This window comes from Aspergillus welwitschiae, assembly GCF_003344945.1.
Source record: "Aspergillus welwitschiae strain CBS 139.54b unplaced genomic scaffold BDQ94scaffold_25, whole genome shotgun sequence".
Lineage (NCBI taxonomy): Eukaryota > Fungi > Ascomycota > Eurotiomycetes > Eurotiales > Aspergillaceae > Aspergillus > Aspergillus welwitschiae.
In genome coordinates this window covers 115,435-142,477 of record NW_020798719.1, presented here as the reverse complement: position 1 = coordinate 142,477, position 27,043 = coordinate 115,435, and the positions used below count along the sequence as shown (strand labels likewise).

Genomic DNA, 27,043 nt, shown 5'->3' with positions numbered 1-27,043 from the left:
ACCATCAATCATCCACGATTCCTATCGGAGTCAAGCGTCAACAGATTCCAACGGCGCGGTCCAATAGTGAAGAATACAAAATAGAAGATGGATGATTCACCCGGTGACGAGCATCTTGCGTTTATGCAATGGGCCGAAGCGTCAGGGATCAAGATAAAGGGTGTCACGCCGGCACGATTCCCCGGGCGACGTTTGGGGATGAAGGCGACGCGAACAATAAAAGTAGGCTGCTGAGACTGTACTCCTTAGACTAGGAATGGGATATTGTGGTGCATTGCTAATTTGCCCAGAACAATGAGATAATGCTCACGATCCCTGTGGACCTAATGCTAACTATCGACTCGATCCCATCATCATTTACCTCGCAATTCCCCACGGGAACATCCATCCACGGGATAATGGCTGCGTTTCTCACGCACGGGGACCCATCTCTTCTTAAGAGCCTCGAGGCTTGGCGGAGTGTCTGGCCCTCGTATGACGAGTTCGAAGACAGCATGCCGGTTCTCTGGCCGGCACATCTTCGGGTATCGAATTCAAGCTATGGAGGCAACGCCGACTCTTCCTCACCAGAGAAGCAAGATCAAGATCAAAATCGAGGAAAAGTCCTTCTCCCACCTTCTATCTCAGGACAGTGGAACACTTTCCCCAAAGTCCCCGTAGGTGTGGACTACGACACACGATACCAGAACCTACTCAGCCAGCAAGAAAAGCGACTAAAAGATGCCTGGGCAAATGTCGTCAAAGTCTATCCTGAGACAGAGTGGAAGACGTTCGCCTATTACTGGTGCATTATCAATTCGAGGAGTTTCTATTATGTCTCGCCTGGGAAAGATGAGCCAGAGGATTGGAATGATGCGATTGGAATGGTCCCGTTTGCAGACTACTTTAATCATGTTGATGATGCGGTGGGTTTATCCCTTTGCCTATGTACCATCTGTATAAGGGCGTATGATATTGATTATACACAGGCATGCGAAGTCAATTTTGACGGAAAGAAGTATACCTTCCGAGCAACGCGGCGATACGGTACTCTCTCCCCCTTCCATACTATGAGTGCAGAGGACTAACATCATTCAGAGAAAGGCGAAGAAGTCTACATGAGCTATGGCAACCACTCAAACGACTTCCTTCTAATTGAGTGTCAGTCTATACCCTTCTATCAATCCCAACATCTCATTCTCAATCCATACAACTAACAAACAAAGATGGTTTCACCCTCTCCACTAACCCCTCCGACTGCATCTACCTCGACGACATTATATTCCAAGATCTTAGCATATCACAGAAACAGGAGTTAGCGAAACAGGAGATTTTCGGGTGAGCATAATCACCTTTTCATTCATTCCCCCTTAAACCCTACACCCTAGAAAACAACCATGTATCTGGATACGCAATACTGACTTAGTATACCAAAAGAAACTACACCCTCTCCCATCCCCTATCTTCCGAAAGTCCCCTCCACTACGCTGCATGCCTAAAATACATGAATACCCGTGACTGGCGCGCATACGTATGCGGACGCTCAGAGCGGGGCGTCGACGAGCAGAAGACCGCGAACGTGATACGAGGCTGGGTGGAGGTGTATCTTAAGGAATGCATTGGGACGACAGAAATTATTGAGAATATGATTCAAGATCTTGGAGAAGAGCTCGGGGATAGTGAGAAGAAAATAGGATCAAAAGCATGGGAACGAGAGAAGCTGCAGATGTTGTTGAATCGATGGGGACAGATTAGACGGTTATGTGAGAGCGTTCTTGAAGACTTGGAATAGTCTGCATATTACAGCTGCAATTATGGACCAGTTGGAAGGTCATGGCCAGACTTTCACATGATATACTCTGCATTGCACTTACATAGACATGGAAGAAAGACGTAATCAAATCTTGCATCACTGAATAGACCTCATACCGCGGAAGCAGGATCTCCCTCTTGATGCTGTGCTTTGCTCCTTTCGTCCTCGATCCCTACACATGTAGAGGGTCAACAAATATTAGATCAAGTTTTAGTACGATCCACTCACACTCTCGAACCTTCTGGTCAATGATCCCCCTCGCAGGCTTCCAAAACGCCTTGAGCTGCTCACCCGGCACCGGCTTCAAGAAATCGACCTCAACCACCCGGATCCCTTTTTTCATCAAGGTCATGGTTCATCTCCCGGGAATCCAAACTATTCTCTCTCCCAACATTGGTTAAAGTAATAAACTCCCGATCTCTGACCCTCACAGCATTAAACCACTCGAGCTGATCCTCATTCCCCAGAAACGCCTTCGATAGGGTTTTCCCAATGAAGAACCAGAACGGCCAAGGCTTGTCGAAGTCATAATTGGGACCTGCGCAGGACTGCATGATTAAATCCAGTCGTTTATCAGACAGCCTTTGAGACAGGATTCATTAGCTTGGAACACGTGGAATCGATGAAGAGACACTTGGTGTCAGTCACCACTCAACACGAAGCTTTACATACTGAACAACGAAGTGACTGATATCGGCTACATTGAGTGCCTGAAACCGGTTTTCGACCGTCAAATCAACCGCAGGAACTGGGACAGTTATGGCCTTGTCGTCTGGGAGTGTCTCGTCCATAAGGTCTTGCGAGATGATTGAGTCTGTCGTCAACTGTAGCAATAATGGTAGAAGGTAATAATCGAAGACTATAGCTAATTTATTTCAGGGAACCAGAGACCAAGCTCTAACATGAAGAGACGATCGTCGACCGGGCTCAACCAAGAATAGGCATCTTCCCAGGCAGTAACAACAATGCTCGTGTCCTGCAGAGAGATTATGCCTTATGTTACACAGACCCTATCTGGGCCCGAACCGATTTATTCCGCTTTGTACTACTGGAACAGGCACCCCCCTCGTAAGCATAAAGGATGGAAGTGAATGAACTGCGATATCAGGGCTCGGACCGCCACGAAATAAATGAGAGTCGATGCCAGACCAATTTATCACTACTTAGTACGCCTGTCATATTCTGGGAAAACCCGCGCGCAAATAAAGCTTCTATCTGACTAGTGACTAGCAACTGAAGGCACTTTTCTCGCTCTACCATACTAGCATATGGCTCATCCCGGTGATAGAAACAAAATGAAAGGGCTGTTCCCTAGACAATAAAGGTTTGGGAACATTTACCTTGATCTTCCTAGGCGTATTTATACTACCCATTCTGCCCTCTTTTATACATTTTCATTACCTTGTCTACTACTGTACGTACTGAGTGCATTCATCACATTGACCCTACTATCACTGTCGTCTCTGAAACAAGATGTGCTCTCATAAAGTGTACACCTACATGGAATGCGGACATATGGGCAGTGATGGCCTTGAGCGATGTGGACCAGCTACAGAAAAGGATCAGAACTGTCCGCGGACAATTTGGGATAGTCGCCATGTTGGCGCCCGGCCAGGGAAATGCCATGCATGTTTGAAGCTCACCACGCCAGACTCAGACTGATGGGCAAAGAGTGGATGTTCTCGTCTATTCAAGCTGTATGTGATTTGGTAGAGGTACTAGCATCTCCGAAGTAAGCACAGTAGCTAGCAAAAACAACGTTGCGCCTCTTTTCTGTCCCTCCCTATCCTATCCTATACGATTCATAGATATGTTATGTCCACTGCGCGGGCGCTTTGTCAAAATAACAGTGAGAGAGCCCTGTGCTCCCGTAACCCTTTCTTCGTACACAATACACCAGCAATAACAGACCAAGTGGGAAAGCAAGTGTCAGACAGCGCCACTCGCAAAATAAGATTAATCTATTCCACACAAAAACCAAATATAATCAACTTTACACAAGAAGTGAAGTAAATCACACTATACCCCTGGAACACCTGGAGACATCGATCATTCGTCGATGGAAACAGGAAACCAAAAGCGTTGACGCCTATATACGACCCACTGCGTTGGGGGTATCACACGGCAAATGCGAGGCCAGTAATGTGCAGATAACAAAATGACGGATTATAATAGAGGACATGTATGATGCGAAAGTTAGCCGGCGTGGCAGCCAGCTAAATAGAGCGACGCGGGCTCATTTTCGAGAAGGTATCAGTTTCCGACCAAAATTGCGGATGGATGTCTTATGACTAGTCCTAATGGATTGTTAGCTTGGAAACGATGAATTTAGTACAGGCATTACTCACGTTTCTTCCGGCTCATCCCAGGTCTTGATTGTCTGTGACCTGGGCATAGCATTGCCTGAAGTCATGGGTCGAGTGGGTGGGTTGACGATTCGGCGTGATTGCTAAAAGCTGATTAGCGACGTCCTTTCACATTTGCTTCATTCAACATACCTCCCAGCGGGCATCCACGTCAACCTCGCTCGCAGAACGAGAGTCCGGTATCACTCCGCTTGGCTCGTGGAGCATACTGGATCCGAGAGAGTTTGATCGCACAAGCGGAGAACTGCCAGTGCCAGACTTGCCAGAACGTTGTGACTCTGAATATTCGCTGTTCGAGTCTGCACTGGCCATGCTATGAGCATTATCAGACACATTCACCGCGGTATCGGAGTAGTGTACAAGCTGGGTTGAGCTGGCTAGCTCCCGGTATCGTTTCTGCTGCTGCTTTGAAGGCCGGTGGTGTGAGAACTTGTTCCCAAGGATGGCAGGCGCATGCGAGATTAGAGCCTTGATAACATCCTTCTTCAATCGCAAGGCCAGGTCAAGATTCGACCATGTTTTGTTACGGTATTCTAAGACAGGCAACCGGAAAACAAAGTCGTGGAGATCCTCTATGTTGTGCTCTCCCTTGCCTTTGTAGCTCAGACACAGCACTACATCATGCACCTTGACATGGGCGAGCGTCATGTAATTTGACGCGCGCGACATCATCTGGGACAGATCATCAGGAGTCTCCTTTTTGCCCTTGTTCGGTAGTCTTCCCAGTGCGAACTTCTTTTTCTCTTCATTATTTCCTGAACCACCCGATGTGTTAGCGACGGATTTTTCTGTGGGCTGCCTAGACAATATGCGCAGACTGTCCACTGATCGTTTCTTTGTCAAACCGCCACTCGTTGAGGGTCGGATGTGGTTGTTGTCCTTAGTATCCTTGTGGAGAGGGGTCATGGCGAGGCCTCTGAGCTGCCGATGATGAGACTTCGGTCTGGCCTCTTCCGATAGCGACAGCGTTGGTTGCAGCCTCAGCTCAATTGCTCCTGGACCCTTCAGCTGCAGATCGTCGGTTGAAAGATCACTGTTATCCTGGTGTGCATGAGCGGTCGGGCTTTCTTCTTCATCAGAATCAGATGAATCATCGAGCGGCTTCATGTTTTTGATCATGAACGGCGAGAATCCGCCGTTCTCGAATGCAGTAGATCCGACATTAGGGAACATGTATTCGAACACCTTTTGGCCGAGTTCCCGCTCCAACTGAACCTTGAGAGGGAAGAGGGACACCTCAAAGTCGTCCAAGACAGGAATACCGGCAACTGCCTCCAACATATGCCACTTCACCTTGATCATGCAATCATCAGGGCCGTTCAGACCCCGGGCCTGATCGAGATAAGGCACGATGATCTGAGGATAGATAGCATCTGGAAGAAGGTTCAGACCATACAATCGTTCAACTGCAACTAGGTTATGGTTCGAGCCATCGCTATTGTCCGTGCGGTCATATTCAGCATTCCTGAGTTGGAACTCAACCAGCGGCTCTGTCTGGTCCTTCATCAAATGCCACACCACTTCGCTTGCAGAAATGTTCCAGCGGAGGACGCCTTGTGTCTTCGACATGTTCGGGTCAATCTTCCTCTGAGAGGAGGTAATAGCCTTCATCAAGAAGAAAAGCTCATCCTCACATTGAGTCAGATCTTTCTCCAGCACCAGCCGGTCTTCCCAGCCTTGCTTATCCAAGTACTTGGCATGGATCTGGAAATGTTCCTTGATCTCTTCCAGCTGTCGGATGCGAGACTGAAGCTTGAAAACCATCTCCGGTGCACCTCTCAGATCACTGAAATCGGATGTGAGCATGATCCTCTCCAGACGCTCGTTTCGAACCTTCTCAAGAGGCTCGTTATAGAGAAGAAGATCAAGAATGATGATGTACATAGAGTAGTACTCGGCGGAGTCGCAAATGGCACGGAAGTGAGGAAAGTCGACGCTAATATGGTCCATCCTCGGTTCCGTATCTTGCATACTATACTGTTGGTCTGATTGCCCCTTCGCCACCTCCTCATTGTACTTCAGGCGGAGGTTGTTGTACTTGTCGTACCGCAGACTAGCCGAAGTCTTCTGTATGATCCTTGAAAAGCCGAACGGGTTTAGTTCGAAATCGAATAGTGCCTCAAGGTTTAGCCAGGGTGGCCATGCGGATCCCGGGGGATTTCCATATTTGTTGCCAGCATAGAATTGCAAATGATTCATCAGGCTCTTTTGCGTAGCCACGAAGAACTGGGCACCGTCCATGCAAAGTGAAAAGCGACGCTGCACGAGACCACTGACGTCGTCGGACACCCGCTCCTTGTCCATGATTGACACGACTTGGAGTTGCATGCCTTTCGCGGCGACTACCAGCACGGACTTCTGATTCTTCTCACTCTGCAATTGAATCTGTGGAGCAATGAGACGCAGATGGTAGCTGTTCTGAGGTGTGAATTCCGGCGCGATATTTTCGCTGAACCCATCAGACTTGGCGGCGCTGTGTCTCCTTTGGTCAGAATGATGCTCTTGCTCTTCTGCATTCACATAGCGCTTTGCATCACTCAACAACTGTTCGATCCGATCCTCGATACTGTCATCATCCTCGCTGTCGACAAGTCCGCCAGCATCTGATGGGCGTCTTGAGGCAGTCCGGAACAGTTTAGAATGCTTTTGCTTGTTCTTGTTTTGTTCATCGACAATGTCGAGAATGAACTTTACAGCTCTGCGAGACATGTAGTACACAAATCCCCGGCGCTGGCTGACTTGATGAATATAGCGCAGGATGATGTTTCTCAGAGAATTGTTCCATTTCAGCTGGATGTTGTGGATGATGAATCTGTTGTTGAAGTCACTTGCCAGATCATCGTCAGGAGTGGAGTATAAGCCATCCATATCAGCTTCCTTGCCATCATTCGTCGAGTCGGAGTCTGTTCCCATCCGGGAAGCGCTGTCTTGAACGAAAGCTTCGGGGTTCCTCTCCGTTGGGAGCTTTTCTTCCCGCGCCAGTTGCCTCTCAATCCGCTGAAGCCCGGCAGTAAGGAAAGTCCGTCTTCGATTTAGTGTTTCTGCCTGCCTAAGATAGTCGTTATGCTGACTCTTAAGTGCGGGGTCAGGATCGACCTCCTTGGCAAGACGGAGTTCCTGCTCGCCGATGGTACGACTACAGTCGCGAGTCTGCGCCTCGACGACAGCAAGTCGGTCTCGGATGAGCTCCATTTGTACCCGACGAGGTTCATTATTCTCCGACATGACGCATTCATGGGTTGGTTCATCACCAAAGGTGCTATACCCCGTTTCATCAGGCGCGATTTCGCCGTGGTCTGTCTGTCGGAAATAGGTAAACCGCGGCGTGAACGCCAAAGGCAAAATCTGCGTTCGAGGGTTTGATTCTTGAGGCAGTATCCAATCCAGCTCCACAAAATCGTCCATGTCTATCCAATCAAGGTTTTGATCAGGAATAGTAAATCGAGACAGGTCAACGGAAGCCACGGGCTGTTGGAAGGACGATATGATGTCGTCTTTGTTTTGCTCGATGTCATCGAAATTGGTGCCCTCAATACTGGCTGACACAGCCCTGAAATCTGCAGACTGCAGATCCAATTCCGCTTGGTTTATCCGCATCGCACTTGCTTTTGTTTGCTTCAGGCGACCCTTTGCCAGAGTCTTGACTTCCTCCCGTCTTTGATGTACATCAAGTTTCAGGCTATCCAACCGGACCTTGATGCCTGTTGCCGTCACGACATCCTCAGCATAGTCTTCACGGTCCTTGTGCTTGTAGATGTGAGCCACAAACAAAGGAGCGAAAAGCAACTGATACTTTACAGTGGCCAGGTGACGGTTGAATTTCTTGCTTGTCTTGGTGATGCCAGGCCACAGTGGTCCTTGTCGGACAGGGAGTGACATAACACCCGAGAAGAGAGACCACCAGTTGAAGAAGTGTGTGAAGAACCGAGGGGTCAAGTGAACGGTGTTGTAGCTTGCAGACGGCTGGACAGAGTCGACGGACCAATTCCTGCTTTCAGGAGCAACAACGGAAATTGACAAGTGGATATGGTTGCTGCGGAACCCGCGGTAGGCATCATAGGTCTGCCCCAAATTAGCTGCTTGAAATCGTCTTGGTACGGGAGTTTGGCCTACCTCTCGCTGCGCAGGGTCGACATGAACGGGGTTCTGAAGCACAACTTCATAGTGCGGTTTAAATTCAAACGATCGTTGGCCCTCGTCCACGTTACGCTCGAATACCAGGCCGGCAGCCCATTTCACGTCACCAGAAAGCTTCATGACAACCTTCTTGAAATGAGCGGCGTTTTTCAGGTCACTCGATGTTGATGTACTTTCCAAGTCCTGCGCTGTGGCTTCGGCCATATACCGAGCCTCGTGACTGTAGTCTGGTATCGCCAGCACGTACTCCCCACTCCTGACGCTCATGAATTCCTTGGGATCATCACTAGTATGGACTTCCCATCTAACATCTTTACGCCAGCACATGACGAACCCGCCTCCGAATCCTGTCACCACATATGGGTCACGCGAGCCCTTCAGACGAAGATGAACATCTCCATCCTCTTTCCATGCAACATTTATCCGAGAGTGGAAGCTAAGTCTGATCTTGTCCCAGAATCCAACCCTATCAGAGGGGTCGATTTCTGTCTTGGTAAACCCTTCGATAATCTTCATCATATCCTGTATCACAGGCTGATAAGACATGCCCCATGAGATGCTCGTTGGTAGGCTGGTATTGATCTCGATCGTAGGGTCGGAGTAAGTTTTGACAGGAGAGACAGATCGCCAGACTTCAATTGCGAAAGGAGGGCTCGTGGTCCCATCTGGCAGCTCCGTAGAGGGTACCAATTCGAGTTTGACTTGCCTGGCCGACTTATAGTCACGATATTCTTCGGCAATTACAAAGTTGGTTCGAAGAGACCAGCTGGGCAGCCTTGGAGATTGACCAGGACGTAAAGCTGGGATATGTAGCAAATCCAAGGGGTAGTCTCTCAGGTTGACGCGCGCCTCTCCCATGTCCAGCTGAATACTCATGGGAACAAGTAACGCATACTTCATGGACATCGGCATGCCTTTGCCGATTGTGTTAAGGAACTTGGGATAATCTTCCAAGGGGAAGAAAGGTTTGTCGATGACAAGGTTGATGTCACTTATCAAAGCAGCCAATAGAGCAGGTCTGTTCGGAATGGAGAGGACAGTTTCCGTTTCTTGGACATCTTCGGGGGGCTCATCAGCACCAGAGAAAAGGTTTCGCACTTCCTTGATCGACGTGCCCTGGAATCGTAAGGCAGAATCGATCTTATCCTTCCAGGACCGTGAATTGTGTTCTTGGAGACGAAACCAGGCATTATCGGCTGAAACCTTGGCTTCGCAAGACAGGCAGGCAGCTCCCTCGGTATCATAGCGGAATTTCTTTCCCCGGCCACGCTTGTCATCCTGCAAGCTCTTCCGCGGTTTAGAGTCGGCACTCTTACTCCTCCTTGTCTCTCCGCTAACACGTTCACTACGAAGTGTCCGGTGACTTGATCGAGCCCGTAGTCTGGATGAAGAGCGGCGCTGATCCGATTCCTTGATCTTTTGTAATTTCAGCTCGAATGCCTCCTCGCGGGCCAAGCGCTGGCGCTGTTCTATGAGGCCGGTGCGATAAATGCAGCCAAGTTTCCACTCGAAAGCATCATCTTCCAACTCAAACAGTAAAGCCTTGCTGCGCAACGATACTCTAGGAATCTTCTTGGGCTCTTCCGGTTCTCTGACTGATCCGAATTCAGACGAGTGGCCCTTGAAGCGTTCATGAAGCTGCTTGAGTGCCTTTGAGGTATTGATCACGTTGTCAAAAATGCGATGCATTACCATGTGGTGTGGTACACCCAAACGAATGAAATCAGCCCAGACATCGATGGACCTTTGCTCGACAAGATTGGTACCATGCTTGAGTTTCATTTTGCGCAAATCAAGGCGAACGTTGTTCATGCTTATTATTCTGGCCCACACACCTTTGAGCTTTGGCGCTTCTGCATGTAACCGAATGAGATGTGCTTTCACAAATGGAGAGGAGAGGCGATGCGAGCCAGCGGTCAGGCCGTAAATTTGAACCAACATTGGAGGATCGGCAGGCATGAAAGTCTTGAGCTGTATGACGGTTGCTCGGACATCAAATGTCATGAGCTCGCCCCTCGCGGACGGACGTGGCGATGGGGGGTAGGTGAATTCCTTCTGAACAGGGGACATGGGCGTTTCGGGCATATCCGGTGACTTTCGCATGAAGGCATCCTGGACCACAGACATCGCGACACCGAGACAATAATAGCGGTATAGGGAGTATTGTAGGTAGACGCCCTTGAACACAGAGTTGACGTTACTAATCGGACCAAGACGATCACTCATCGTGCTTAGGGCCACCTCGAATCTCGGTAGTGAGAAGAAGGGTTCGGCCTCCAAGTAGTCTTCGGATTCAATAACAAATCCCTCAAAGCCGCGGACGTGGAGGGCTAGTCGTCTGCCATCTGTGGCGCCCACTTGTTTCTGTCTCGGAGGCGACGTAGGCGGAAACCGGAAGGACGACTCATCTCCAATGTAAGAGTGACTTGGGGTCCGTCTTCTCGCGAAACTGACAGTCGTTGGTTCTGACTTCTGGGCTCTGTAGTCTGCGGTCCACGATTGTAGCTGGAATGAGACACCGCGTGAGACCTCAGAGACACTCGTGTCAACACCAGCAATTTCTAAGCTGAGGCCAGTGGCTTCAAATTGGCATCGAAGCAACCATGGCGGGATTCGCCTGAGAACACTAGGTTTCCGCTCTTCAAATGACATAGAGGCCTTCCTTCTATGCCGCGTTTGAGCCCGGAACTGCTCGAGCACCTGATGAATGCCACGGTTCACTTCATCGTTAACCATGTGTGCAGAACAGGTATTCAGGCTTCCAGATGCAATCACGCGTACTTCTGGCGAAGCACTAAGTAACACCTTGAATTCCAAGCTTTCAGTCGTCAAGAGATTATGTTTAACGCCGGACGGAGTTTGGTAGTACAGCTGATGCGATGCCACCCGGTAAATGGAAGAGAGCGAATAGTGAACCCCGCCTTCAGACGAATGTGAAGATTCAATGTCAAGAGATATAGAGGAAATAGAGGAAATTAGTAGATTATAATCGTCGTCAGGGGTGTCGGAAGGCTTGGAAATAGGGAGGACGAATCGAACCACAGGTTCGTGAACCGATACTTTGATACTGGCTTTGGGAAGAAGCCTAGAAATCAAACGATGGTTATCTCTCTTCTTTCCACGAGGAGACGCCTTCTTCGCCTGAGTCAACCCTAGGAGCCGAGAGACCTGCTTTGGCTCTAGATCGAGTGATGGGGACGTCACCACCAGATTAGCAAATAGTATGTTGGTATTGCGCTCCTCCGGGTTGTGGTCATCGAAGGAGCTGATCGTCTTTGAAGGGAGCGTGGTCTTGATTGTTGTGGTCGCCATTGGGATATATAGTATGTTCTCCGTCTCGCCTGAGCAATCGTCCAAGGTGACCGACAAAGAGATGGCCGCCAAGAGAGCTTGATGGGCGACATCATCGCGTTGGAAATACATGCGATGAGCAGGACTCTTCTGATCCATTCGGTGCAGATCGACGCCTAGCTCATGCGATACCACATTCAGATACACGGGATTGTGTTTTGACGAAGGCGGCTCAAAAGCTCGAGTTAACCTAAAGAAGCTCAGGGCCACCTGTATTCCTTGTATTCCGCGAAGGATTGACCCGGCAAACTCTTTGGAGTCGGCGACTGCTTGTACAATGGTGTCGTCTCGGCTTCCGGGCTGATCCAACTCCTCCACAAAGTCTGAGAAGGAAACCTCGTCATCAGTCTCAATATTGGTAGGCTCCACGGACGACTGGCGAGACTGTTTGACGCGCTGCATCAGAGTCATCACATCATCGTACGGGATATGCATGCGCCCAATCTTGAAAGCGATGGACGCATCTCTCAGGCCCTCGAGATCCTTGTGGAGAAGCCCATGTATATTGACCCGAACATTGTCCAGCACTTCGGTTGGCTCCGCTCCATCTATCCCGAGTAGCACGTTCTGCACATTCATCACCCACTCTGCCGGTCGATGTTCGTCAGGGCCCTGACTCTTGCGCCGAAAGAAGAGTTTCCCTCGATCCACCATCTTGCGCCTCGTGTCGACGCCCAAGGATAAAGATCCAACCTGGATCTGACCAGCTTCCACGAGATTGATGGTCGTATTGACGGCTACCACATCCACCAACTTCAACCAATGTATTTGTCGATGCAGCCGTTTCACTTGCTCCTTCATATGTGTCAGCTTCCGCCATGTCTTGCTCCGCTTGGGTATGGAAGAGCTGTCTTCCCGATTATCCGGCTCGGTTGACGACTCTTTCTCCAACGGGGGTTGCGAAACCGATGCATCGGGTTTTGTGGTGGACTTCTTTCCCTTTGCCAAAGCTGAAGGGTCCAGAGTCAATTTTAGTTCGGTCAGGCGAATGCTGAGCCATGTTGGTTGCGCAAACGAGGGCGGGTGTAGAGATAGGCCGAGGCCACGGAGTTCGATCTGGACGCCATCTCGGGGAACATAGGCAATGCGGCGGAGAGAAAAATATCCTATTCGTTGAATCGAGATTCCGGTCGCAATACGAACGATGGCGAAGATAAGGAAGGAGGAGAGGTAAAGGAGGAGGAAGCCCACGAGGACCGTGGTCGGACTAAAAAGCGTCATCGTAGCTCGCGGTCAGTAGGACCGATCCGTTGCACAAAATGGGCAACTGTCCAACAAGAGATCATGGAGAGTCGTTTCGGAGACCGCGGAGTGATTCTAGACGGAAGAGGTGAGTGAAAAATGATCAGAGGGAGCAATGGTATGCCTATGCAACCACACGAGCTCCCCCGAGTAGATCCAGCGCAACCCTCCTGAGGAGAGGGGATGGGGGGTTGTACTTCGGCGGATCCGGGAAAGAGAACAGGTCTCCGTTAAGGGAAGAGCTGCAGAGGGGCTGAAGAAGCGTTGTGATAGTAACGAAAGAGCCGTAAGTCAGTCATGCTTTTCTGTCCCTGATTTTTTCCCCCTGGATATTCGAGTATTGTCCTTTTCTTCTTCCTTCACCACCACCGTGAACCCAGTGCGTTATGATGAAAGGTAAGGACGATCGGGAGGGCGAGCCATAGATGCTAAACCACTGGAGCGGCAACCTGTCAGCGGCGGAAAGGTCGAACCCGTCACGGTCAAGACTGGAAGCGGAAAGCCGCCCACTTTTTTTTTTCAAGCTGGCAATGGACCAACGGGGGGTTATTCTCTGGCCGGACCGTCCGGCTGGCTCGGCATTGCTGCTTAGCAATTTACTGATCTGGCAAAAGATGTGGGTTTGCCCGCTGCAAAAAGTAAAAGCAAGCAAGCAATTCGACGCACCTTCCGAGCCTCAAAGGTCTGCTGCAGTCGATCGGGGAGCATTTTTTTTTCCTTTCCCCTGGCTCGATGGGGCCCTGCCTCACACAAAGCTTAGCAGCGTGGTCGTTCTAGGTTGGACTTTGGGTATCTACGAACACGGCAATTTGGCATTTTCCTCCTTGAAATTAAGCGCAACATTCTCCTCACCAAGTATCTATCGCTTGATGGGGGATTCCTCACGAAACCTTCCCAACAATATCCAGAATTCTTCTTGGCATGTGGAGCAGAAAGAAACAGTTGTTGATTGCGAATACTCCGTAGTGTTCCATGTAACTAGGGTCCGCTTCATGATCATACAGGGTCTTGTTTCAAATTAAAATACATGTGTCTGGAAACAATGTGAGAAATATGATACACGACAAAGGTAAACTCCTTCTGGAGGGCTCATGGAAGTGGCGGCACCGGCATCCGTAGCCAACCTAAAGATACGGCGGATCCGACCATCGTGTTGTGGTCGAAGTTCCAAAGTCGCAACGTTCAAAACTCTTTCCTATGCGAGCACAACATCCTTGCAAAGCTGGGTGCAAGTGCAACACAATACTGCCGGGAGTTCTATCTTGGAGGGCAAGTGAACGATCTACGTTCACCCGCGATCACTCAATTCTCTCCTTAACATAGATAGATCGGACATGTAAGATCGGCCCCCAACCATTCGAGCATGGCCGTACCTTTTCTCTTCTCGCACCCATAGCCAAGTTGCTAGTGGCCGTCTAGAAACCGACTACTTAGCTGCAGGATCCGAATTGCCCGATTCGAGTCCACTAGTCTTTAACTTTTCAAGCTCCCCGATCTTGTCGTCAATGAGTGCGATTTCAGCCTCGATACTCAACACTTTCTCGTTCAAAATACCCCTGTAATCGTCATCCGAGAGTGACTTGAGCGGGATCCATTTGGAGTCGGCCATCCGCTGCAGGAACGGCTTAGACGTCGTATTCGCGTTCTCCATTTGCCAGGTGTCGATCGCATTATAAGAGCTTTGCCCGACATAGCCTAGTAGCGAAAAAACAACTAGTCCAGGGACAAGTCGCCCGCCTAGCTCCGGCCATCAGTAAACCAACCACCACCACCTCTTTTTCTTTCAAACGGGGAAAAGAAGGATGCTGCCAAACTCACCCATTAGCCTCGTAACGGCCCCTCCGGCAACTCCTCCAGAGAGGGCGCTGACATAAGCCCGTTGCTTAGGGGTAGCCTTGTCTTCATAGTGAAGCTTCAGAATGTTGCTTCTCAACCCTGTAGCAGCAAGATTGATATCATTTCCAGATCTATAAGGGATAGACGAGGGGATAACTCACACCAAAAGGAGGCTCCACATGCAAACCAGTGGATTCCGCAAGAGATAGAATGAATGACCGGATGAGGGGACCGAATTACTCCTGATATTCCCCCATATACGAGGCCAGCAGATCCTGTTGAAGAAACTGAGTAAGTAGGGCTGCTGCAATGAGTCTCAGACATATGGTTCCTGAGTTGAGGCAATACAAGCCGGTCTACCAGTCACCGGAATGGGATTGGTAACTAACCACTCACGGCTCCCACGTTCAAAGAGGAGGTCAGTACATTGGGCTCCGGATATAACGCTTTGTTCTGTCCGCTCATCTTTGCGGTTACTGACACTGTAGTCTGCAACAGCAGGTCAGCGGCACATTATGGCTAACACTTTCAATCAGCATCTTCTGTTCATGCAAATCCATAAGCGTGCACGTGATTAGAGCAGGCTCGGGATGCTTATCTAATCCCTCTCCTTCCCGATGCCAAGCAGGAGCCTGATTTATACAATGGGTTGCTAGCTATCTATTGGATTTGGACAATATTAAGTATTAGGATTCTTCTAAGACTTATAATACCATGTCTGCACACGCCATTTTGAAAGCCCCATCAAACATTAGGACGAGTCTAAAATTTGTGAACCTGATCCTTCGAGAAACCCAATCGACTCAGGATCCCCTCAGGAGATCTTCTTGTTCCAGCCAGGGAATCTTCCATCGCCGGAGGACCGCAAATGAATACCTTTGTATCCTGTGTCGAACCCTTAAAAACGCTCTTTAGAAGTTCTTCGTCAATGTATCCTGTTCTATAAGGAGATTTCTCCTTTTGTGGACGGCTGACAGTGTAAATGTAGTTAAAGCGGTCAGGAAACTCTGTGGCATAGCGATCAAGTTCCTCCTTCAACAGTAGATCTTCCTCGGAGTTGACGCCAAATACAAGAGTCAGCTTCGTTCTATCATGAGGATTCTTCAGGATGCCTTTTATAAGTTGATAAATTGGCGTAATTCCAGCCCCGCCAGCCAAGAGATAGGCGTGGGAGAACTCATTCGGCTTCCACTGATATCCTTTCAATGAAGTCGCAAACCTAAGTGAGTCTCCTGGTTTCAAGGAGTGCAAGTAACCGCTGGCCTTCCCGTCTGGGTATTTCTTGACCATAAGTTCAATATGGCCTGGTTCGTCTGTAGGTTCGATCGATACTTAGCAATCATAATCTGGAACAGGGGCATCCTCGACCACAAACATATCTCCATCCCTCTGCTAGATGGGCCATGTCTATGTGACCAGGGTATGTCATATCAGACATGGAATGAGCTCACCTAAGTCACTTATAGGTGTATATGGTCGAATCGTGGGAAGCCAGCTCCCTTCAGGATGTGTGATTGCTAGTAGTGCGGCTGTTAGATGTTAGCAGCGTAGCTTGAGGTATAGACCGTCCTTCAAGGGGCAAGTGTTACAAGTCAATGTCAGGCCGCTGCGGGCGGATTCGTCAGGGTATTCGAAGACCAGTCGCTTCGTGTTGTGATTAACGGTTCTGATGCTCTGCAAGCGCAAAGTGGTGAGTCCTAGCCCAGAGAAGACCGTCTTTGGCTCATTCGATTCCGCAAATGCCGTTGAATACAGCTTCGTGTAATACATGCCCAGGCCTGCAAAGCCAGCCACTCCAGCAACCTTGATCGCCCTGGGAATTGTGCGCTGGAGAGTATTCATCTTGTGATCAAATCACAACCTCTTTATCAGGATCAATATGAAAAGAACAAAAACGAACAAGAAACACTCTTAAAGTACATTGGGGCTTCACGACCTAAATAGGCCGAGAAATCAGTAGTGTGCTCCATCTTGCATTAAGGCGAAAAAATAAGACTGTGGAACCAGGGATAAAGCAGTTCCGTAGAGGCACACGTTACAGTTGGACGTGGCCTGTCAATATTATCGGCTTCGGATTCTGGAGACCCGATGGGATGTATGCCAGAGAGGAGGAAAAGCAATGATATACAGAGTGCAGTCCCAAAGGCCGAGCAACATCATATTCCAAAACCCGACAAAATCCGAGACTGGATGATGTCAACGACGGTGGTGTGTTTGTGTGCCTGGCGGCAGCGGGTCGGTGCCTTGATCTTCCCGCCATCGAAGCGGGTCCACCGAGTAAAGGGAATCAACAAATGTGACCACTCTTTATTACCCTGCGGTCTACACTCGTTCGATTTGATTGAAACTGTTTAATATGGTTGCGGACATTCTTGATCCTACAAGAAACTAACTTGTTTTCAAGACTACCTGAAGTGGATCGCAATATTCAACAGACTATGATGACCCCTGATGTTCACGATTGGATCTATGGTCCTATATATCATACGATCACTGTCTCGTCATACTAGTTTAACAGCAGTACCCTAGTGCCCTTCACTTTTTCTGAACTGATAAGGCACGAGATCTACTTCTGCCATGTATGCATAGACTGACAGGGTATTTGGCGGCCCGCAGATCTTGACTCCCCGCTGCGGGACGCATGGGGAGTGGAGTGCGGGTCGCTCAGGTTGTGCAAGTAGTTGGCGTGTTGACCCTTTCAAGAGTGTAAAGAGGCCCTTGCAGACCACTGAAGAATAGCGGGGGCTGTGCGTTGACATTTGAATTACAACGGAATGAATAATTGGCTGGTTGGGCTACGCAGGCTCCGTGAGGCTTCATGGATGAAGCACTATGGGAAGTCTCTTAAGCATAGCCACGGGATAGTGCTCCCACTTTGGATAGTTCTGAGATCGTATGTACTGCTCAGCAGTGTAATTTGCATATTCTCTTGGACGCTTGTCTACTTTTAAAACCTACATTAGCGTCCACGCTACGCGTCCATGCGTAGCGTGAAGATGCCAAAGACGCGCATCAACCGGGCTGATGAAGAGCAAGATATGCCCTTACCCCAAGAATGCGTAAGAATTATTGCCAAGCTGCTCCTCTATCATGTTTCACTAGAATACTGCAGACGTTGGTCCCTCGCTGTATACTAGGTGCTTAAATTCCAACCATGTGACCAAAATGCCCAAATCCATTATATAGCCGATGCCGACATCATCGTATAGAACTGCCACGGCCGACGAAATTTCAAGGGTTGGATGAACGAAAGGCCCCTTCGAGTGGAAGTTGACCTTGAGGTGTGTCCAACAAGCGTAGGAGACCACTAAAGAAACTATCTCTGAATGAATCGAAAATACCGTTCATGTTAAAGCCGGCAGCGGATGTCAGGAGCTGGTTGCCATTGCTCGTAAGATTCAGTTCGGCGATAAATTTGCAGTAATTTTCAGAATCGACAATCACCAAAATGCCTAGGGCATCGGAATAATAAAAATCGTAGAACGTTGGGAAATAACTTTTGTATTGTCCTTCAGACTGATTATTTTGTCTTTCGATTTCCTAGTCGCCAACTTGACGTGGGAATGTAGTCTGAAGTAGCGTGGGGGTCATGGGCTTCGGAGGTGAATGGTATCTAGCTCCATTAGTAGCAATGCCTTTTGCTGGAAGGTTGTGAGTCTGGATGAGGAACTGCGAAATAATCATTCACAAGTAAAGAAAAAAGAAATGTGTCATGAATAAAGTGCATGTTGAAGTTAGTGAAGAGTTTAGCAAACTGGAAAAACAGGACGAGAGAGAAGGGAGCGATTCTGCAGGCCATTGCCTGCGTGTCGGTTAAGTGTTCGTTCCCAAAATGGAGCCAACCGCGCAGACAATGAAGAAAAGAATGCCTGGCCCAATCCGGAATGGGGCCTATTCAAGCGGAGAGTCGATGAACATTGTTACTATTCACCACCATAACAATGGGAGTAACAGGGGACTAGACAGAGAGACAAGTTCGACAGTCCACCACAGTCACTATACCTATTATCTCATCGAATCCGACCGAAAAAAGACACCGGGTGGAGAGGAGAAGAGGGGCGGAAGGACAGAAGACACACTTTCTCCGCAAAAAGGCGAGGGAAAAAAGGTGGAAAAAAGCCCTCGGGTTGGGTCGAGGCGGCCGACCCAAAGCCGCACCAACACTTTTTGAGGCTGACTTTTCTAGCGTCATCACTAAAATTTATCCTCACGGATTAACTTACTTTCCCCCTCTGTCCTTCACTGCGGAGCTCTCCTGCATTCCCCCCATCACTCAACGCCCCTTTGGACGTCCACTATCACTATCGTGATTTCTTCCCCGTCGGAAGCCCCCCCTAAAAATCCTTTAAGAGAACCTTTATTCTGAGACGCGCACAGGAATCCCCTTGGCGCGTTTCCCACTTCTTGAACAACCGCAATCATGGGTGCGTTTAACCCCTCCTCGTCCGGCGCACTGTCCCAATTTACGCCAATTTCGCATCCTCTGACTTATCCTGGATACTAATGGCTTTTTTCTACGTACAGCGCCCTCTAAGCAGAAAGCCCAGAAGATGTCTCTGGGCAACTTCTTGGCCGATGAGAGTGAGTCCCTGTGCACCCACATCGTCGCGGGGATGAACGGTGGCTAATAGGAACAGACTTCGGCTCTTGGGCTGATGAGATGGAGGACATGCCTTTGCCTGGTAAGTGACTGATTCCTTGCCTTCGGTCTATTGCTGTCTGCTAATATTGATGCCTCTCTAGCCGGTACGTTGCACATGATGCTTCTTCCTTCGACCCGAACGATGCTAAACATATATCAGCTCCCGCCCCGTCCAGCTTCGGCCGCTCTGCTGCGCCTTCTTCTGGTTTCGGAAGCAGCTTTGGTGGTGGTACGATAATCTTCCCTGTGTTATTGCTGCAATTTTGCTTCGATATATGTGTTTGATACTGATGCGAATATAAGAGCGTGAGCGTGGTGGCTACGCCGTGAGAGAGCCCCTTCCTCTTCCCACCCAGCCCCCCTACACTGCCCATGTTGGAAACCTGTCCTTTGATGCGACTGCCGCCGATATCTCCGACCTCTTTGCCGACTGTGGTGTCACCAACGTCCGTATCGTGGAGGACAAGTTGACCAAGGCCCCCAAGGGCTTCGGATATGTCGAATTTGAGACTGTTGATGGTCTGAAGAAGGCTCTTGATCTTTCCGGTGCTACCCTCCAGGGACGTGCCATCCGCACCAGCATTGCCGAACCTCGTAGGTGTCCTTGCTCCGGTATGATGATCTGCGCCAGCTGACGGTACCTATAGCCAAGGAACGTGATGTCAAGGAGTTTGACTGGACCCGCAGAGGTCCTCTGCCCGATATTCCCCAGCGCCGTGTGCCCGATCGTTCCTCTTTCGGACGCAACCTCGACAACGTGTCTGATGCCGGCAGCGAACGGGGTAGTGGCCGCCGCAACTTTGAGAGTGATGGAAAGTTCCGTGATTTCAGCAACTGGGAACGCAAGGGCCCTCTCTCTCCCCCGCCTGCACCTGTCCGGGAAGGTGGCCGTTCCCGCAACGACGAAGGACCTGGTTTCAGAAGAAGCTCCCCCGCATGGGGTGAGGGACGCTCCCAGGATGGCTCCCGCCCCCCGAGACGCGAATTCCAAGAACGCACCCCCACCGCGGCTGAACTCGATAACGCATGGAGATCCAAGATGCGCCCCGATCAGCCCCCCAAGGAGGCCAGCAACCCTCCCTCTCCTGCTGCCGCTCCTGCCGCCCCCGCTACTCGTCCTCGCTTGAACCTCCAAAAACGGACTGTGACTGAGGCCGTCTCCAGCCCCTCCGCCAACACCGAGTCCAAGGCTAGCCCATTCGGTGGTGCCCGGCCGATTGACACCGCCGCTCGTGAGAAGGAGGTTGAGGAACGTCGCCAGATTGCCATCCGCCAAAAGAAGGAAGCGGATGAGAAGGCCAAGGCCGAGAAGCCCGAGAGGACTGAGAAGACCGAAAAGCAGCGTCCTGCCAAGGAGCAGCCCAAGGCTGAGAAGTCTGGTACACCGGCTGATCCCAACGGCCGCGATGTCGCCGAGCACGCCCAGGGCGGCACGAACTTCGAGATCCTCCGGCGGGCCGGTGAGGACGAGAGCGGTATGACTGCCGATCAGGACCAGACGGAGGAGGCCGCTGCTGCTGCCAAGAATGCCGAAGCCTCGACCAACGCTGCCCCCAGCAAGGCGAATGGTAACTGGAGGGCCGGGCCTGCCGAGGCTGGAGCCGACGACGAGGGCTGGAGCACCGTGAGCTCGAAGCAGCGCAACAACCGCCGTGGCGGCCGCACGTTTGCATAGATCAATGGATACCCCCCCAAGCTCGTCATCGCTTGACCGAAAACCTGGCGCCATGATCCCCGACGTGCGTATTATGAAGCGACCAAACTCTTTTGCTTCTGGCTCTAGTTGGGTCACCGAATGCGCAACACTCGTGGAGATGGCCAGGTGAATTTTGGTTAACGCCGATGTCCGTTTGTTTTGATGTTGTTCAGAGTCGTCCTCAACTTCTTTCGCTTTCTCCTTTCTCTTCCTACGGGTTGCCGCCTCCGTCTAGATCTAGGATTCAGGTCTAGTCCTTGTTTCTTCCGTCAAGCATGTCGAAAAGTTTGTTCTTTTCCCCAAATTTCCTAGTGTGTGTTCTTCACGTTTCTCTGAGCTAGTTATTCCCATATACGTGGATGAAGTGTTATACAGCAATGACCCTTATGGCTGATGCGAAGGAAGAAGAGTATACGTTTCTTTTCACTTTATCTTATGCTTTTGAACTTGCTGATCACCCACACCCTCCGTTCGACTCCGAATTTAATTTGCTCCAAACCCCCCCCCCCCCCCCCCCCCCCCCCCCCTCTGTTGCTTTTTTCCTCCCCCCCCCCCCCCTTTCTCTTTTTTTTTTTTTTTTTTTTTTTTATTTCCTCCCCCCCCCCCCCCCCCCCCCCCCCCCAATTTTTTTTTCCCCCCCCCCCCCCCCCCCCCCCCCCTTTGCTGCCAGACAGTTGCTTTCTACTCCACTCTCCAAACTCTCTTTCCTTTTTAACTCTGTCTTGCTTCTGGATCCGGGGATGGCGTGTGGAGTCTTGTTCCTTCTTGTTCAACCTAACCGGAGCCCATGCATGTCCCTACTACTAGTTGACACGAGGCAGTTCCCCCTACGAATAAGAAAACGATTAGCAGTTTAAAGCTACTAGTTGTAGATGAGATTCGTAAGCAAGTGCAAAATGCTTCATACTATAGCTCGTAATTACCATCATCAGTACTTAGCTAAATTAGTAAATACTATCAATCATTGGGGGTTCAGTTCTCCCCTACCAGGAACAATGCTAGTATGCGGCTAGTATATATAAACCAACTACCCCACCTGAATAGACAAGATAAGCAAATACAAACACAGCAACACCTATCAGGAAAACCCCATCATCACATTCTAAAAGAAAAGAAACGAATAAAGGCAGAGGAATGAACCAATCCTAACAACCAATTGCTTTCTTTCCCCCCTAGTTCTCCCCCTCCATCCATGGGAGCAGTACGCGCGAAGACGCTGACGGAAGAGGGAAAACCAAACCTAATTCGATCGAAGGGATCGACGGGATGCATGGCGACCCGACTAATTAGCAGTACCTAGTAGTAGCAGCTGAAGGAAATGAAAGTAGCAAGGGAACTTACTAGTTCAGTCAGACCATCATCTGATTTATTGGCGAGTTAGATAGTCTCTTTTCTCCCAGCCCGCATCCCGAATAGGAAGTCGGGTCCCCGCGGATACGATCTGCCGTTGGTGTGTCTAGCTGTCTGTCTGTCTGTCACAAGAGATATAATCTCGGGGTGAGGGGAGGGAAGAGAAATAAAGGCAAGTATTCCCGTAGTTTTGATTTAGAGCTAGACTACTACGTAAGTTGGTCTTTATCTATCTGCTAATCTGTCTATCTATCTAACTTATTTTTATCTATCGCATGGTGGACGCGACGAGACTGTGACTAGCTACGATTGCTACCATCTGATTACTATTCCGCTACGCTACCCCACATATCATACTACTGTCTGTATCTAAACTAGAGCTCTTGACCGACCGACTGGCTGTTTTTTTCTTTTTTCTTTCGCACATATCCCTCTCCTCCCCGCACAGCTCTCTTCTCATCCTCAAATTCCAACAAGTCTTCATCGTTGTCGATGTCAAGATGCATCGAGATGAACCTCTTCCCGATCCGCCTTCCACTAGTTCTCCGCCATGGAAGCTCGCTTTTCGCTCCTCCAGGGCGTTTGTGATCTCAGTGGTGGCTATTGCGGTCTTCACGGTATTTGACCTTCACAATGATGAATGAAGCTTTGTGCTGATATTGTGGCAACAGGATGTGTTCATTTATGGCATGGTAACTGCGCCAACTTTGGATCGGCTCGGAGCTTCATCTGACCAATGTAGATCGTCCCTATCTTGCCTATTGTGCTCAAAACACGCGTGATTGTAGCGGAAGATGAATGTAGGATGTCTCTGTATGACATTCGACAAGACAACAGGCTAATCGCCACAGTGCAAAAATGGATGTCAATCATGCTGGCCGCGTTCGGCGGTGGTATATTCTTCGGATCCCGTAGGTGCCGTTTCCTTACTTCGTGGCATGATTGCGAATAACACCAAATTGCTAGCAATATTCGGTTATTTCGCGGACAGAAGCTCATCACGCCAGCTTCCGTTTCTTATTGGACTGCTCGCGCTCGCCGGGACGACTATCGTGTTCTGGTTCGCAGAAACAGTATCGTCCTTGGTCATTGCACGCAGTCTCCAAGGATTGTCAGCTGCTGTGGTCTGGACTGTTGGTTTGGCTCTTGTTGTCGACACGGTGGGCAAGGATCAGGTGGGAGCTGCAATGGGATATGTCTCGATGGCACTGACTGTGGGGACGGTGTTTGGTCCATTCATTGGAGGGATCATGTGAGTTCAGTATATTGTCGCATTGGAAGCTTGATCGGCGATTTACTGATTATCTAGGCTGTCGCGAGTGGGCTATCATGCGGTATTTGTATTGGCAATTGGGTTGATAGTGCTAGATATCTGTCTTCGGCTCGTGATGGTCGAACCCAAGAATGCTGCGCAATGGATCCAGTCGGGCAGTGGCGGAGAGACACAAGCTCTGCTAAATGAAGCCGAAACACATGGCGCTGGGTACGATGCGATTACCGCCAATGCTAGAGCAGGACAGACATCTGGCCTCGATGACGAATATCTAACCGAGGGCAGCGGCGAGCCGCTGACCAGCGGGAGGTCGACCTCCGTACCTGGGATTGTCCGCTTGATATTCTCAGGCAAGTTACTGGTCGTTCTTCTGGCGACGGTAGTGGATGCCATCATCTGGTCCGCATTTGATACGGTATGTGCCTCGGTGGAAGAGCGCTTAGTCCTTTGTGGTCGAATGTCAATTTAACGAGGCCAGGTGCTCCCGCTGTATGTCATGAAAACGTTCGGCTGGGGATCATTCGAAATCGGGCTATGTTTCCTACCTCTCTTTGCACCGTCTTTCCTCTCTCCATGGATTGGTATGCATCAGGCAGTTCCTATGCCTTCTAACTCTGCTGATCAATGATTGTAGGTGACGCAGTAGACCGTTGGGGAGCACTTCGGGTAGCCTTTGTTGGCTTCCTGCTCGATTTCCCAACATTACTGCTTTTTCAGCTTGTCGCACGCAACACGACCCAGGACCAAGTTCTTCTCTATGTATTCCTCTTCGTCGCGGGTGTCGCTTCGACCCTGCAGATGGTCTCGTTGATGACGGAGGTCAACAACGTCACGGAGCGGTACGAGCGGGAATTCCCCGGTATCTTCGGACATCAAGGAGGAACTGCGCAAGCGTACGGGCTTTTCAATGTCGCCTGGTCGGGCGGGCAGGTACTGGGACCCTTGGTCGCGGGTCTGCTAGTCGAGCGAGCCGGCTGGACGACAATGGTGACGGTGTTGGGGGCAGTTAGCGGAGGCATTTCCGTGGTTATCGCGCTCTCGGATCGAAGGGTTCTGCCAGTGAGGGAAAAGAAGTGACATTCGACGTAGATTGATGGAATGAGTTACGATGCTAAGGCTGTGATGATGATGAGTATAAACGATAAGTAACGATTGATGGATCACAAGGGATGGAGATGAGATGTTGATACGAAATCAAAATGTTGATGTATGATCATTCGGTCGGGAGGGCATAGTGAAGCCGGGAGGTCTGCAAGGGAGACAATATCGGTAATTCCTCAGCGCACATCTCCTTTCTAGATAGATAGGTTAAGGTTGAAGATCTCCCGAGCCAGCAAGGGAGCCCGATCTTCTATCAAGGCTGCAGGGTCCATCAATTATCTCATGGCTGGTGTTACCCTGGCGATTGAAGGAACGCGATGGCATCCAGGGCGGTTGACCGGGAGGCTGGAATGGGGTCGACGCCTTTCACAGCACGCCTCCCCGTCGGTGTATTGAGCGCCCATCTGTAGGACCTTGGTACGAGACCAAACAAGTCAGCTTTTGGGAACTGTCACGACATGAGGTGCAACTGGCAGATCAACCAGGCAGGCAAATGACGAGTCACCAACAGCAACTCACTAGCCAGCGGGTCTCAACGGCGCGGTCCACACGTGTTGCCTCGCCGCGGATCCAACAAGATTCCACGACGTCGTCCAGGGTTCGCAGAAGGCGCAACATTGTTCGTGATGGATGCCAGAGATCTGATCGCATCCATTGGCAGTTACACCGTCTCCCCAACGATAGTATCTGGGTAACTGCCAGCGCAGCAGAGGAACGGAGATGATGCATTCCTTTGGTGCTTCTGGAGGGAAGGCCGGCGGCTCCCCACCGCTTCCCGCCGCAGGGACAATTAATGCAATCAATCCCAGTTTAATCAATTAATCTTCCCCGTCTTACTGCCTGTGCTGACTTCGTTCCTCTCACCGGCTTCATCCCCATCTTCCTCTGCACGGTTTCTCTCACTTGTTTGGGCAAGGCTGGCTACCGACATCCTCTCCTCCAACCACCTTCCCTTGCCTCACTGCACCACTGCATGACCGGTCTTTTAAGCAGTTCGGCCTCCTATTTATTGTCTCTCTGCCGCTTTCTGCGACACTGGTCCGGCATCCTTTCATTTCCAACCTCCCGCCGCTCAGTTTCACCTCCGGTCCGCTGACGTTGCCTTCTTACAATTGATTGTGCTTTGTACACGATCAAACTTCATCCTCAATTTCACCTCATGTGGCACAAACCATGTCGACCACCACGACTACCACCGCTCTAACATCCACCACTCTCATCGGCACGCTGCCCTCTATGGCGGGCGCTGCCGCTCTCGTCTCGGGAAAGGCCTGTCCAACTTGCGGCCAGGACGGATTCCTCGCTGCTGGACAGTCCACAACCGATGCCCGACGTCGAGCGAAGGACCTGGAAGGCCAGGTCAATGCTCTGAATCTACAGGCCATGCAAATGGGTGAGGATAGCTGAACCCCAACATATATGTTGATAGTGAACTAATCGAAGCCATCACCTACAGCCGAGAAATTGGCCGCATACGAAGAAGAGATCCGACGACTGCGTGCGCAATCGTCCTCCCGAAACAACACATCCGTGTCATCCACCGCATCGACGCAAATCGACCGGTCCCAATCGCCCACTCACCTACAAACGTCCCCCAAATCGCAACCGGGTCGACTTTCTACTCTTGCCTCTTTCCTCCCTTCCCGTCGACCGAGCGCTACCAGTACCACACAGGCTCAGACGGTCGCTTCGCCCCCACCACCGGAACCCGTGCAGCCGGCCACCAGTCAGGAGGAGACAGTGGAGTTACAGAATGCGTTGAATCGGGAGCAGAGTCTACGTAAAGCCGCAGAGAGCCAGCTGTCTCAGGCGAGCACGGAACTGGAGGAGTTGACAGCGCAGCTATTCAGCCAGGCGAACGAGATGGTCGCGCAGGAACGCAAGGCACGAGCTCGTCTCGAAGAGCGGGTCGCGGTACTGGAACGTCGAGATGTCGAGAAGCGAGCTCGACTCGAGCGCTTAGAGAAAGCGATGGCACGCGTGGAGCGGATCCGAGCGATGGTCGGGTAGGGGGGTATATCAGATTTCGGTTGCTTTTGCTCGCTCTTCATTATCGCTTGCTTTTTATCATATACCCCGGTGTTTTGTTTTGGCGAAAGCCATGTTATGGTTGGCATGAGATGCATGACCTGACGGGATGAGGCGTACTTATGAGAGTGACGATAGCATTTACGGCGCAGCGTTTGGAATTATTGCATTGATGGAGGATATTAATATAGCATAGTATACCTTATTTTTTATTCCTCCCCTTTAATCT

General features: G+C 50.3%; 7 protein-coding genes across 7 annotated transcripts; 4 read left to right on the top strand and 3 right to left on the bottom strand.

Moving 5' to 3' along the window:
* Positions 1–21: 21 nt before the first annotated feature.
* Positions 22–1,874, top strand: BDQ94DRAFT_62355 (SET domain-containing protein). Its single transcript, XM_026776198.1, has 6 exons — positions 22–222; positions 291–905; positions 969–1,026; positions 1,078–1,140; positions 1,206–1,317; positions 1,417–1,874. The coding sequence occupies exons 1-6, from the start codon at positions 88–90 to the stop codon at positions 1,769–1,771; spliced, it is 1,338 nt and encodes a 445-aa protein (XP_026624176.1). The 5' UTR covers positions 22–87; the 3' UTR covers positions 1,772–1,874.
* A 28-nt stretch (positions 1,875–1,902) lies between these two features.
* Positions 1,903–2,868, bottom strand: BDQ94DRAFT_160744 (uncharacterized protein; the record flags this gene model as incomplete). Its single annotated transcript, XM_026769253.1, has 5 exons — positions 1,903–1,964; positions 2,118–2,340; positions 2,461–2,606; positions 2,684–2,768; positions 2,842–2,868. The coding sequence occupies 5 exons, from the start codon at positions 2,866–2,868 to the stop codon at positions 1,903–1,905; spliced, it is 543 nt and encodes a 180-aa protein (XP_026624175.1).
* An 852-nt stretch (positions 2,869–3,720) lies between these two features.
* BDQ94DRAFT_180523 (FMP27 family protein) lies at positions 3,721–13,297 on the bottom strand. Its single transcript, XM_026773638.1, has 4 exons — positions 8,272–13,297; positions 4,291–8,220; positions 4,141–4,241; positions 3,721–4,089 (listed from the first exon to the last, which is right to left on the bottom strand). Exons 1-4 carry the CDS (start codon positions 12,865–12,867, stop codon positions 4,029–4,031), a joined length of 8,688 nt encoding a protein of 2,895 aa, XP_026624174.1. The 5' UTR covers positions 12,868–13,297; the 3' UTR covers positions 3,721–4,028.
* Positions 13,298–14,314: 1,017 nt separating this feature from the next.
* On the bottom strand, positions 14,315–16,566 carry BDQ94DRAFT_160742 (uncharacterized protein; the record flags this gene model as incomplete). The annotated part of the gene is made up of 8 exons (XM_026769252.1): positions 14,315–14,625; positions 14,707–14,823; positions 14,886–14,999; positions 15,114–15,213; positions 15,502–16,037; positions 16,176–16,253; positions 16,290–16,293; positions 16,387–16,566. 8 exons carry the CDS (start codon positions 16,564–16,566, stop codon positions 14,315–14,317), a joined length of 1,440 nt encoding a protein of 479 aa, XP_026624173.1.
* A 2,376-nt stretch (positions 16,567–18,942) lies between these two features.
* On the top strand, positions 18,943–21,500 carry BDQ94DRAFT_147555 (translation initiation factor 4B). Its single transcript, XM_026767044.1, is given in 7 exon segments — positions 18,943–19,148; positions 19,249–19,305; positions 19,362–19,406; positions 19,421–19,422; positions 19,526–19,595; positions 19,670–19,960; positions 20,014–21,500. The coding sequence occupies 7 exon segments, from the start codon at positions 19,145–19,147 to the stop codon at positions 21,039–21,041; spliced, it is 1,497 nt and encodes a 498-aa protein (XP_026624172.1). The 5' UTR covers positions 18,943–19,144; the 3' UTR covers positions 21,042–21,500.
* Positions 21,501–22,618: 1,118 nt separating this feature from the next.
* BDQ94DRAFT_147547 (MFS transporter) lies at positions 22,619–25,470 on the top strand. The gene is made up of 8 exons (XM_026767043.1): positions 22,619–23,029; positions 23,084–23,104; positions 23,155–23,212; positions 23,264–23,323; positions 23,379–23,664; positions 23,722–24,100; positions 24,164–24,266; positions 24,320–25,470. The coding sequence occupies exons 1-8, from the start codon at positions 22,913–22,915 to the stop codon at positions 24,760–24,762; spliced, it is 1,467 nt and encodes a 488-aa protein (XP_026624171.1). The 5' UTR covers positions 22,619–22,912; the 3' UTR covers positions 24,763–25,470.
* Positions 25,465–27,017, top strand: BDQ94DRAFT_147545 (uncharacterized protein). Its single transcript, XM_026767042.1, has 2 exons — positions 25,465–26,179; positions 26,243–27,017. The coding sequence occupies exons 1-2, from the start codon at positions 25,960–25,962 to the stop codon at positions 26,794–26,796; spliced, it is 774 nt and encodes a 257-aa protein (XP_026624170.1). The 5' UTR covers positions 25,465–25,959; the 3' UTR covers positions 26,797–27,017.
* Positions 27,018–27,043: the final 26 nt, after the last annotated feature.

Coding starts and splice junctions, on each gene's coding strand:
- BDQ94DRAFT_62355 (XM_026776198.1), top strand. CDS start 88: ATGGATGATTCACCCGGTGACGAGCATCTTGCGTTTATGCAATGGGCC. Junction 906..968: donor TTAATCATGTTGATGATGCG/GTGGGTTTATCC, acceptor GATTATACACAG/GCATGCGAAGTCAATTTTGA. Junction 1,141..1,205: donor CGACTTCCTTCTAATTGAGT/GTCAGTCTATAC, acceptor TAACAAACAAAG/ATGGTTTCACCCTCTCCACT.
- BDQ94DRAFT_180523 (XM_026773638.1), bottom strand. CDS start 12,867: ATGACGCTTTTTAGTCCGACCACGGTCCTCGTGGGCTTCCTCCTCCTT. Junction 8,221..8,271: donor TCGACCCTGCGCAGCGAGAG/GTAGGCCAAACT, acceptor AATTTGGGGCAG/ACCTATGATGCCTACCGCGG. Junction 4,242..4,290: donor ACGTGGATGCCCGCTGGGAG/GTATGTTGAATG, acceptor ATCAGCTTTTAG/CAATCACGCCGAATCGTCAA.
- BDQ94DRAFT_147555 (XM_026767044.1), top strand. Junction 19,306..19,361: donor CAACTTCTTGGCCGATGAGA/GTGAGTCCCTGT, acceptor TAATAGGAACAG/ACTTCGGCTCTTGGGCTGAT. Junction 19,961..20,013: donor CACCAGCATTGCCGAACCTC/GTAGGTGTCCTT, acceptor CGGTACCTATAG/CCAAGGAACGTGATGTCAAG.
- BDQ94DRAFT_147547 (XM_026767043.1), top strand. CDS start 22,913: ATGCATCGAGATGAACCTCTTCCCGATCCGCCTTCCACTAGTTCTCCG. Junction 24,101..24,163: donor TCTGGTCCGCATTTGATACG/GTATGTGCCTCG, acceptor TAACGAGGCCAG/GTGCTCCCGCTGTATGTCAT. Junction 24,267..24,319: donor TTTCCTCTCTCCATGGATTG/GTATGCATCAGG, acceptor CAATGATTGTAG/GTGACGCAGTAGACCGTTGG.
- BDQ94DRAFT_147545 (XM_026767042.1), top strand. CDS start 25,960: ATGTCGACCACCACGACTACCACCGCTCTAACATCCACCACTCTCATC. Junction 26,180..26,242: donor TCTACAGGCCATGCAAATGG/GTGAGGATAGCT, acceptor CATCACCTACAG/CCGAGAAATTGGCCGCATAC.